At 42.6% G+C, this 12,661-nt stretch overlaps 1 protein-coding gene across 6 annotated transcripts in view; it reads right to left on the reverse strand.

Moving 5' to 3' along the window:
* Kmt2a (lysine methyltransferase 2A) overlaps window positions 1-12,661 on the reverse strand; it is an 82,447-nt gene that overhangs the window by 43,199 nt on the left and 26,587 nt on the right. For 5 of the 6 annotated variants that reach the window (XM_013346236.2, XM_005347211.3, XM_026779145.1 and 2 more), the window contains exons 2-5: window positions 8,848-8,917; window positions 3,198-5,845; window positions 2,648-2,825; window positions 1,016-1,250 (exon numbers count right to left, since the gene is read on the reverse strand). In XM_013346236.2, coding sequence (XP_013201690.1) covers window positions 1,016-1,250; window positions 2,648-2,825; window positions 3,198-5,845; window positions 8,848-8,917 — 3,131 coding nt within the window. The remainder of the gene's footprint in view (window positions 1-1,015; window positions 1,251-2,647; window positions 2,826-3,197; window positions 5,846-8,847; window positions 8,918-12,661) is intronic. The other variant, XM_013346237.2, reaches the window with a different exon arrangement.

Raw genomic sequence — 12,661 nt, forward strand, 5'->3', positions numbered from 1 at the left:
CGCCCGAGAGGGGGCTCCCGAACCCCGAACGCGGCGGCGCGCCTCGGGAACGGCCACCCGCCGCGTGAGGAACGGGAGTCCGCGGGAGCCGCCGGACGTCGACGGCTCCCGACGGGCCCCTCCGCCCCCCCAATGATAATAATTAATAGTCATTTCAGTCAGTCAAAAAATATCCTATGCCTAAATTTGTCAAGTTTTTAAAGTATTATTTTATTCTGTTTAATATTTAAAATTTTTTATTTTACTATTTTATATGTATGGGTGTTTTGCATATATATATATATATGTGTGTGTGTGTGTGTGTGTGTGTGTGTACCAAGTACATGTCTGGTTCCTATAGAGACCAAAAGAGGGTTTCAGATCTCCTGGAACTAGTGTTATAGAATGTTGCAAGATGTCATATGGGTGCTGGGAACTGAACCCATGTCCTCTGAAAGAGCAGCCCACGCTCTTAACTGCTGACCCATTGCTCTGGTCCCTGATTTGTCAAGTTTTAGAAACTGTTCAAAGCTACCCTGGCTGATACAGTAGACACTAGTTGCATGCAGATATTTAAAATAAAATAATTAAAATTAATTTTTTCTTTTGTTTTCTCTCTGTAACAGTCCTGACTATCCTAGAACTTGCATTGTAGACCAGTCTGGTCTTGAACTCACAGAGATCCACCTGTCTCCAAGAGCTGGGGTTAAAGGTATGCGCCACCACCACCACCAGCTTTTAAAATGTAGCTCTTTAGTCACACTAACCACATGCCAAGTACTCAAGGGCCCCATGTAGCGACTGACTGCCATACTAAACTGAGCACAAAAAGACCATTTTCACTGTTGAGAATGCTCTACTAGATGATACTGCCACAAATACTTAGTTTAAACCTCATCACATCACAAAAGTAATCTGGAAACCTGAGCAGATTGGTGCGACCACCATGTTTTCTGAAGCATCTTTGTGACAAAGCAGGGGTAAAGAGAAATCTCTGTGACCATGAGGTCACTGCCTCCGAGTAAGACTCACTCACTTGCAGCACTGCTTCTTTATATTGCGGCCACCGAATTTGGGCTTGTCCAAGCAGTTAGTGCAAACACCACAGTCCTCAGGTACCTGGCAGCCAGGGCACTGCCCACATCGCCTCGATCGCCGCCCTTTCTTTACTGGAGGCTCCTGGGGAGCCTTGTTTCTGGTGACAGGTTTAATAGGTTTGATGGGTGGAGCAAGAGGTTCTGCATCTTCTGAGCCAGCAATTGATGACTTATCTGTTAAAGAAATGTGTCTTTAGTTTCCAGGGAATGTCTAATTCCTTCTTGAAAACTCCCAAAGTCCCTTTGTATCACTGGATCCACTAAATCTTATTTGAATTGCTAGTCAAAATGGAAAAATTTATAATATACCCATACAAAGAACTCACTTAAAATAATTAGCTAAATGTTTCCAAATGCCTACTCCTTATAGCTTGGTGAAAGCAAAAATCTAAATACTGAAAACAAAACAATCTAACTGGGCTGGAGAGATGGCTCAGAGGTTAAGAGCACTGCCTGTTCTTCTAATGGTCCTGAGTTCAATTCCCAGCAACCACATGGTAACTCACAACCATCTGTAATGATATCTGGTGCCCTCTTCTGGCCTGCAGGCATTTACACAGACAGAATATTGTATACATAATAAATAAATAAATATTTAAAAAAAACAAAACAAAACAATCTAACTGAAAATCAAAAATAAACTCAATGTGTCTTAGAATTCTCTCTAGATGACTAACTGTTAAGAGAAAGCACCCAGCATTTTGGAACTGCACAGTAATCATGACAATTTGCCTGGCCTGGTGGTTATTTTGTTTTTGTCAACTTGACACAAGCTAGAGTTCTCTGAAAGAGGAATTGCAATTGAGATTATGCCTCCTCCACCAGACTGCCTATAGTCAAGTCTGGGGCATTTTCTTGATGAGCAGCTGAAGAGTGGGGGCCCAGGCCATTATGGGTGATGCCACCCCTGGGCACAGTCCCGAGCTGCCTAAGAAAACAAGCTAACAAGTCATGAGGGCAAGCCAGGAAACAGCACTCCTCCACAGCCTCCACTTTAGCTCCTGCCTTCCCTCAGCATGGAGTGTGACCTGGGTGTTATAAAAGGAAACAAACCCTTTCCTCCCCAGTTGCTTTGGACCCTGGTATTTATTACAGCAGCAGTTGAAACCCTAATTAATACAGTGCCTCAGAGACCTCTAATTCTAGGAAGTATCAATGACCAAGGGATCCAGCTGCTACGTTCTGAAAACACTGGTACAAAGGACCTGCTCCCTGGTAGGTTCTCATTGTGGCTGAAGCACTAACGTTTTTGGATATGAGATGCCTCTGATAGCCTTGCCAAACCTTTCTTCTACTGCATGGCAGTCTAGGCAAGGTCTTCTTACTTGACTTCTCCCCTTTCAGGAGTTATATTTGCAACATCAGTCTTCTGGAGCACCTCACATTCTCCTTTTGAGGCATTCCCTCTAAGAAAATCTTCAAATACTGAATCCCCTCCAGCTATCTGGCTTTGTTTGTTTTTCTGTTTTTTAAATCCAGTCTAATGAACTATGAAGAGTTTATTGGCATCTAGGAATGAAAGCAAATAAATAGGTCTGCTCACAATTCCAAGGTTGATTTCCTTGACTTACCATCATTTCCCATGGAAGACAAAATTTTTTCCCGTTCTTCCCATGGTAAGGCACTCAAGGTGGGCATGTCATCAGGAAACACAGCTCGTTTTCGGCCGAGAGCAACAGCAGCTCTTCTGCAGACATGTTTAATCCGGGGTCCTCGCACAGAGGTTTCTGATGAATCACTTTCTTGACCCTGAATATGAGATAAGCAACAAACACTACTGTGCATGTTGTAAATGCAGTTAAATGAAGCCAAAGTATGTCTAATCAACTTATGATCTGCCATCAACGTATACAGCTCTAGCTAGCTAGTCCTAACTGGTAAAGCCAATATACAGAAACCAACTACTGCTGCACCCTAAGACTAGCAGCCATCTGTACCTACTGTCCCCTCTATGTTACATTAGAACACAATCTTTTACTTCTCGAAAAATGCTACTGGTCCTTGAAAAACCATTGCACACACCACCACCTTATCTCCTAGCAGCTCAAACATTTAGCCTAACTAAGACTTGCTCCAAGAAGGGCTCAGTAAACTTGGTTTTAACAGCAAAGCGAGAAGTACCTGTGCTTTGGGCTGGTCAGTTTGCTTGAGACTTTTACTCTTCTCAATCTTGCAGAGCTGGGCTTTGGCCTTTTTTAGGAGGCTGGCAACCCTCTTGTCAGTCATTGGAAGCTTGTCTGCCTGAGCCAACATGGAGCCTATGGAGGAAGTGGAATGTTTAACAGTGCTAGATGAAGGAGTGGAAAGGCAGAGGGTTTTCTCCTTCTCCAGGGATGGGGCAGTTGGGCCGAGGTCCAAGTTGTTTTTTTCCAGATTTCCTCTCCCTTTCTTTATAAGTATTTTGGTTTTGACAGCTGTTGTATCCCCAAGAGTCACAGAAGCAATATCGGTCCCAGAATCAAGTGATGAAGACTTCTTCCGCCCCGCTGCTTTTTTGGCAGAAGATGAAGTGCCAACATCTTCTCCAGCAACCTTCTCTTTGGAAACCCGACCCACAGGATACAAAGGAGAGCTACTCTGAATTTCTGAGCCCTTTTTCCTTTTCTCTTTCCTTGACTCCCGCTTATTCTCCTTCTCTCTCTCCCGGTCTCGCTCTCTACTCTTATCCTTCTCCATGCTCTTGTCAGCACCGCGGTCTTTGGACAGCTCCTCGGGGGCCTTGTCTCTGTTTCTCCCCTTCTCAGGCTGAGCGCCTGGGGTGAACCACGGGAAGAGAGCAGGACTGTCCGATGAAAACGGCTCTGCTGGAGCACTGCTCTGCTTCCTTGGTCTCTGACTTTTCTCTGTAGATTCCCCAGACTGAGTGAGGGAATGAGAAGGAAAAGTAAAAGTTGGGTTTAAGGCACTAGCGGCAAGAGGACTAACAGGAATGCTTAGTGAGGAGGAGACAGAAGACGGGGGAGTGAGAGGTGGCAGCTCAGAAGTACTAAGCCTTCCGCTTCTTGTCCTCATGGAGTGAGAGGGTGACCTTGGTTCAGACCGAATCGGACTAAACACTTTCCTTTTCCTTTTCCTATTAGATAATCCCGAAGAGGATGCTCCAACAGAAGTTCGATTACTAGGCAAGGTCACAGACTCGTATATTCTAGAGTGTGCCTCACTTGGAGTAAATCTTGGAGCTCTCAGGATTGGGCTCCTTTTGTGGATATCAAACCTTGTTCCAGAATGGAGTGGTGAAAACAATCGGGCTGAAGCGGCAGTACCAGATGCAGAAAAACCAGAGGCGAAGCCAACATCCTCGGGAGTTAGTGGAGGGGGTCGGAAATTATCAAATATTGGTTTGCGAATCAGACCTTCTTTGGCATACTTGGCTGAGGAAAAGTACTGTGGCTCTGACCTTGAATGTTTTAAAGAAGTCCACCTAAATGTTGGCTCTCGCAAAATAGATTTCCGCTTCCCTTGCATGGGAGCAGCAGGAGGCAAAAACGGCGATGCTAAGGGGATAGTCGGAGGCATAAGCCAAGGTGTGTGGTCAGATATACTGGAGGGTGGCTGGAGTGGAGGGGGAGGGGTAAGGAGAGGTGGAGGCGGAGAGGGGGAGGTCTGCTGCTGTGGGGCACTTTGCAGAGTTGGTAATTTTTTAGTTGTCCTTGATCCAAAGCCTCTCTCTGACATTGAATACCGTCTGCTCCTCCTGTCATTGCTCTCATTTTCTGGGGACTGGGAAATGGGCAGTGGAGTATGAACTTCGGGGGTGTTGCTCCGCTCTTCAGGAAGTGCCTGGATCTCCTCAGAGGCCTGAGAATCTGAGGTGGTATCGATGCTGGGACTGCTAGATCGGGAGGAGTCCGAAGACATCTGAGAGGAGTGCTGGGAAGCTGCGCTAGACTTCTCAGAAGATCCACAGGAGGTGGCGCTGAACCGACTGTTTGGTGTGGATTCGAGTCGTGCAATTTTAATGGGAGGGTCATAATCCTCATCCTCAATGAACCGTCGGGGAGTTTTGATGATTCTCGAGGAGATGGCGCTGACCACAGGCATGATGAACTGCCGGATATTTTTGACCTGTGTCTTCACCTTCCTCCCTTGCAGCTGTGCTGCTTCTTTCTCGATTTTCTTCTGGGCCCCCTTCTTTGCCCTCTGCAGGAGCTGCTTAGCGATTGTCGCATCAGTCCTTTTAGAGGAAGGAATAATCCTGACTGGTTTAATCCTTCGAGGGCTCTGTCTGACTGCTGCCTTGTCTTCTTTTGTGAGTGGGGGTGTTCCTTCCTTGTCTTTCCGGACCTTCTGGGGCTTTTCCAGTTCAGAGTTGATGAGGAGACCTGGAGGGGTCTTTATCCGTTCTGTGGATGGAGGCCTTCCTCGCCGTCTTACAATCTGTACCCCCTTCCTTCCTATCTGGAGCTTCCCTGTCTTAAACTTAGACTTGAGAGGAGAGAGTTTACCTGCTCTTAATTTTTTAATCTTTGTGGCTTGCTGGAACATAGCAGAAGGGGTCCGTTTAATTTTTTTCAGACTATCTTCTTTGCTTCCTTTTGTTAACTCTGAAATGTCCTTTCCATGTGTGATTTTGATTTTCACCCCAGGGAAGGTAGGAGGTCTTCCTCTCTTCTTCTCTATGCTCTTAGAATCTTTCTTCTTGACTTTGTCTGCAGACTTGGTCTCTGATTTACTTAGAGGGGAGAACACAGGTGGGTCTGGGAGGCTAGTTGCATTTCGGTCAGAGCCACTTCTAGGTCTCCCGCGAGGTTTTCGAGGACTAGTTTTAACTGTGTATAGAAATTAAACAATGAAGAGCACATATTTAGCTGTGTAGTTCAGGTCTTAACTAGGCTGAATATCATTTAGCACAGGCCATTTTGTACTGAATTCATTGGGACTACCAAGTCAATACTATATCTTAATTATGCTTAATTTTTCATTGAATATTTACCTCAAAGAAATCAAGTCAGTAACATTACACCTGAAAAAAGTATCCATTTTTTTGGGGTACAAAAATCAAAGTAAGGTTTTTAATTGAACAAGTGACCTAGAAAACAAATTGCCATTCCTCACACAAGCAGGGTTTTTTTCCTTTTCTAAAATTGAAGAAAAACTGTTTTAAAAAAAATCTGTCCTATATTATCCAGCTCACCAAAAGTGTCATTTAAGAGCATGTTTCTTCCCAAAGTTAGGAGCAGCAGCACTCAGGAGGCTGACAAATCAGACATCAGCATGGGGTATATGTGATTCCAGATCAGTCTTGGACTACACAGAGACCCTGTCTTAAAAAAATATATCAAAACAAAAACCAACTTCAACCCAACCAAGATGATGACAACAATAAAAATTCCAACTTTTCAATATATAATTATGGCCTTGAATAAATTTAAGTAACATTATCAACTTTCATGGGCAAAGCCACCTTCCTGAGGAGCTTGGCATCCTGTATTTTTTTAATCTGTTCTAGCAAAACAGACTAAGAAGTTTTTCTCTGGAGGAAATGCTCCTGAGAGTTCATCGGTGGCCTGTGTTATGAGCTTGCTCTTTTCTAGGGTTTCTTTAACTAGTTAGCCACAAGTTATACAAAGATTTAACCTTAACTGATTCAAGGTGAAATAAACAATTTTTTAAGACTGATCTTTGCTATTCTAAATAAGAGGAAATGGGTAGATGGGATGGCCTACGCCTGTAACCCCTACACTAGGGAGGCAGGCAGGAAGCTACCCATAAGTTAAAGGTCAACCTCATCTGCCTGTGGGGTTCCAGGCAGGGCCACACATTGAGATCTTGCTGCAAAGAGGAATTTCCCAAGCTATAAAGATGTTCAACTTGCTACTATCAAGACAGTTAAGGAGCAAAACTGTCTCTAACACCTAACAAAATTTGTATTTAAAATGCAGTAAGAACTGACTATGGCAGCCAGGCATGATGGCTCACACTTGTAATGCCAGCACTTGAGAAACTAAGAAAAGATGATCACCTCATGTTCAAGGTTAGCTGGGGCTACACAGTGAGCTTCATCTCAACCTGGGTTACAAAGACAAAGCTAAGACCCTGCCTCAAAAAAGCCTATGGTATTCTCTTATTCTCTCTTAGCTTCTCAGGGCTATATAGTACAACACTCTTCTGAGACCAAAACCTCCCTCACCAAGCACCAAAGGAGACTGCAGTCTCTATGAATATCTGTGCTATGGAGCTGCTTTCCAATACAACAGAAATCAACAAAGTTTTATGGTTGAACTTTGTAACATAAACACAAACACAAATGCATTCCTCACCACGTAACTTAGGAGACTCCCCTTAACGGAATAAGAGTTTACAAATCAATTATCAATATACTAATGATAACAAAAGTAATGGGCTGTAAGCAGATAACAATTCACTTAAATAAAATATATCCAGATGCTTTAAAACAACTTTCATTGTAAACTGAAAGCCAAGAAAAACCTCACGAGGAAACCACTGTGAAAGAGCTGTGAGGTTAAGAGTGGACTTGAGCCCTCAGCACTGTGAGCCATTGACAGGGCTGCCCAGAGGACTCCAGCAACTCTGAAAACCTCTTCCGTATTACTTTTTTTTGTTTTGTTTTGGTTTTTCGAGACAGGGTTTCTCTGTGGCTTTGGAGCCTGTCCTGGAACTAGCTCTGTAGAGCAGGCTGGTCTCGAACTCATAGAGATCCGCCTGCCTCTGCCTCCCGAGTGCTGGGATTAAAGGCGTGCGCCACCATCGCCCGGCCCGTATTACTTTTTAAAAGAAGCTTTATAGACAAGTGGAGAAGAGAAGGGCCCTAACTTAGCTGCTAACCTCTTACACTCAAGGCCACACACCAGCTCCATCTAACTGCTTATGTCATTTTGTGTCCTCATTTTTATCAACTGTTAATGAAGAGTCAGAGCAGAAGATCCCTAACGTTCATTTTCTATATAAAAATTTAAGATTTCATCACCTCTTAAAGAAACCACTGCCACTGTCTAAGCCAATGGTGCCAGTCACAAGATAAAAATACCATCTTTGGGGAAACAAAAGTGATCAGCTTGGGTATCTAATTAAATGACTATGTAACATATAATGACTCTTAAGTGATACCCAAATGGCAGCAACCATCATAAACAGAGTAAAAACATCTAACAACAGAATATTTAACTAGTCTGTTTATCCACATAAACAAAACCATACAAGCTGGAAGGTGACAAGACGAGGAACATGTTTCCCACTGAAAGATTCTCAGCCTCTCCTCCAGAGAACTGAACTATCCAAGCTGGTAAAGCTAAAGTCCACTTACATCTGAGAAAACTGCTTAGAGATCTAGAACTTTGTTGAAAATATCAATAAACAATGCTAATAAATGGAAACACCCACATAATTTCCAGTTTCTTTATTTTAGTACAACCTTTTAAGGGTTAGGTAAAATGATGTTATATATCGCCATGTTGTTTTGGGACCTTTTACAACAGTACACTAAATTTCATCTCTACAAAAAAAAAAAAAAAATAAGGGCCAACCCCTGCCCCCCCCATATACACAAGCATAAATACTATCATAGAATAGAAAATGATAAATGATTTCCCAAAACTAGTCTCTGGAAGCCTACCTCCCATGCCCAAGTATGACCCAGAAACACACGGTGAAAGATTAGCAAGCACAGACAGCAGAACCCATCCCATGCAGTCTAGTTCCTGAGTCACTTCCCAGCCCGTGAGGGCAGGTCATCTGTTACTTGCAAAAAGGCAGAAGAAGCCACATTCTACAAAGAGAATGTAGACTATAGCACATGCTTCATTGGCCATACCTGAAGGAGACCTTGTGGGGCTTCGAACTCTGACTTCTTCATCTGAGCCAAAACCTAAGAACTGCTCATCCTACAACAAAGGAAAGTCATTTTAAAATCAGAAGCAAAAACATAAATGTGAATAAATCCCGAAGAAATGCCCAGATGAAAAAATGCATTGGAAAATTAGCCTCTACATGTGAATCATCATTATCCAAATAGTTTCTGTAAAATAACAAAGATTCAAATCACGGACCCAGTCATATAGTTCCATTACACATAATAGTTGTGCAATGACTAAACAATGCATGGTGCAAGTTCACCTTTGGTGAACAGCAGATAAGGGATAGTTTAAGTTTCAAACTACAGACACAACCCCAAACTATTAAAGGATAACTTTAATACAAATAAGCAAATCAGGATACTGCTAAACATACACAGCCACAAATACAAGTACTTAAATTTACAAACATATAAGGAATAACATAAGCCATATAATGATGTCTTGCCTACTAAATATATAGATTGTGAGTGCCGTAACTGCCAATTCCTTAACTCGGGAGCTGTTATTTAGATTTCTGAACACTTGTGAATCTGCGGTTTCTGTACACATATCTGAGATCAGGGCCTCCACATGCACTTTATGGCATCACCTTCGAATGCCCTGGGACAAGAGACTTAATGGTGGGCAGCAGTGCTGGCGACAGGGGCCATAAACTGACCACACACAGAGACTCCCTTCATCAGTGACGGAAACATCTTATTTCCTATTCTGCTTGGGAAAGAAAAAAAACAAAAACTCTCCTTACCTCTAACTTTTAACCTGTCCTTAAAAATTACTAAGACTCACTTAGCCTACTTTGGACAAGTTTCCAAGAAAGTCTACTGAAACAAACTGACGAGTGCAAATTTACTGATTCAGAGAACTTCTTTCTAGAAAGATGAGAGAGATGGAGAGGGAGAATTTCAGATTACAGAAACAGAATCCACACAAACACCACCACTATGGAATGAAGTGCAGACTGGCTAGAGTCTGAAGATCCGGAACCATGCCCAAGCAGTGACAGTCCCCAGACTTTCCTCCTGTGGACAGTGCCCTTGGACGACACTGGGACCTCCCACTGAAGAGCTCTTTGCTCAGTTTAAAACTGGAGCCAGGTGTTAATAAGGTTCTTAACCACTTACCACCCAGGAAAATAGCAACAAGTAAATGAAGCCTTTTAGACAAATTAGCAGTTCAACTCTTGAACTCGAAGGCTTTTGACAGCATCTGTCTGTCTGTCTGTCTGTCTGTCTGTCTGTCTGTCTGTCTGTCTATCTATCTATCTATCTATCTATCTATCTATCTATCTATCTATCTATCGCTCCAAGACTAAGAGTAAAAGAGAGAGCCACCCCAGCTGTTTAAGAGTTTGACTGCTAACACCCACATGTGACTCAGATCTAGAGGATCTGATGATGCCCTCTTCTGGCCTCTGAAAGCATCGGGCAGTTGCATAGTACACAAATGTACTCAAGTGCAGGCAAAAATCTGTACACATAAAATAAATAAGTAAATAAATAAATGAAATCCCTTCTTAGGAACACATACTAGGGTCCTTTTTAAAAAAATTGTTTCTTTTATCATTAGGTTAAAAGCATTTTTTAAAAATTCTCTCAGTTTACAATAAACTTTTGCTGGTGGTGGTGCATACCTTTATTTTCAGCACTTGGGAGGCAGAGACAAGTGGATCTCTGTGAGTTCAAGGCCAGTCTGGTCTACAGAGTAAGTTCCAGGATAGGCTCCAAAATCACAAAGAAACTGTCTCAAAAAAAAAAAAAAAAGAATAGATAAATAATTAAATAAATCTTTACTAGGAACATTATTTGTAAGAAAAACCATGCCTTTATCTTAAAAATAAAACCAGTCAAACAGGGCTGGAGTGATGGCTCAGTAGTTAAGAGCACTTTTGTTCTTGCTGTGGATTGGGGTTTGGGTTCAAGTCCTAGCATCCACATGCTGATTCACAACCACCCACAACTCCAGTTCCAGGAGATTCAATGCCCTCTTCAGGTCTCCGGTGCATGTATACATGTAGAGTACAGCTGTGCATGTATGCATGTAGAGTACAGCCAAACATGCAAGTTAAACAGCCACACCAAGTAACTAAAGTTTTTAAAACGCCAAACAAATTTCTTTGGTGATCTTCAGACTTGATGGCTCAATATCTAAAAAAGTTATCAAAAATCACAAAGCCCCAATCAACCCAGAATGTTATTTTAGTGGGAAGGGACGTCAGAGTCTCAGTATCACTGCCCAGGCTGGTCTCAAAGGTGATTTTTCTCCGGATCCCCACTGCTCCCCTAACTACATGGGATTATAAGCATGTGCCAGCAAACACAGTTTACTTAATGCTTCCCCCACCCCCGATTTTCAAGACAGTCTTTCTCTGTGTAGCATTGACTGTCCTGGAACTCACTCTGTAGACCAAGCTGGCCTTGAACTCAAAGATTCACCTGCCTCTGCCTCTGCCTCCCAAATGCTGGGAATATAGTCATGTACCACCACTGCACAGCTTAATCCAATTTTTTTAATGAGAAGCTCATATTGGTCCACTTTCAATACATGCTTTGGGAAGATTTAGTTATTTTAAAGTTTGGTACTGGAAATTGAATCCAGAACCTTAGACAAGAACTCTATCCCTTAGCTACTTTCCCCCATCCAGAAGTAAGAGAATAAATAGTAGTTTAGGAGAAAAAAAACCAAACAAGTTAGATAATCAAAGGTAAATTATTTCAAACAAACGAAGAACTTTAAAAAAAAAATCACAAAATCTTAGACATGTTAGAGGAGGCCAGACCACATTTCTTGGGCTGGCTTTGGGACTCGGTTCCTCTATTCTTAGGCTATGTGATCTTAGGAAGTCACTTTCTCCCTCCAATTCTCTCGACTGGAGCACTGTAAAGACAGAAGAAAACCACTTACGTAAGACCACTCAGATAAAAACTACAAAGCAGCATGCACATTCCTGTTACTTTTATTAGTGCTGTAGTTGAAGGAGCAAAGTCTGAGAGGCCTGATGACGTACCCAAGACCACATACACATAACACGAAACAACAGCCTCTATGCTTTAAGCGTGTCTAGTTATTACTGGTTGTAATCACTTTCATACCGTAACACTTACAACTGAACCTATAAATAACTGAAGGAGTCAAATAATTCATCTACAGCACAAATCTTTCTATTCTACAACTAGAGCACGGAATGGCCATTTTCGGATCTGTCAAGCTCCTGGGCAGTTTGCTCTTCTCTACATCCTCCCCATCAAACCACCTGCTGATCCATGTATCTCACAGTACCTGGATACCATCAAATACATTGCAGGAGGCTACACCGCTAACTGCATGAGTCTCAGGCTCCAAGTACAGTGAGAACAAACAGTGCAAGCAACTACACGTAAAGTATTAGGTGGCATATTTATAAGTTTAAAAGAAACAAGATAAAAACCATTTTGTTCATGACCAGCAACTCACGTACCCCCCTGTATTGCAAATGTTCACAAAACCTAACTATACAACCCCAATTGTTAAGTCCTGTAAAACAGTAAGGTGCTGCTGAGTTGTCAAGTCAAGCAGCCATTCAATATTTAGAATTTTCTGAGTATTTCCTAAAATGATAGAAAACATTTATTCTTCGTGTGGTCTCAGAATAAGATTAGAACAAGAAAGGAGGAGAATGTGGAGTCAAAAAGGGCTCTACCACCAGGCATGGTGGCACATGCTTTACTCTCCGTACTTGGGAGGCTGAGGCAGGGACTGAGGCCCTCTGTGGACTGGGTTCCAGGCTAGCCAGTG

This window comes from Microtus ochrogaster, chromosome 5, assembly GCF_000317375.1.
Source record: "Microtus ochrogaster isolate Prairie Vole_2 chromosome 5, MicOch1.0, whole genome shotgun sequence".
Classification (NCBI taxonomy): Eukaryota; Metazoa; Chordata; class Mammalia; order Rodentia; family Cricetidae; genus Microtus; species Microtus ochrogaster.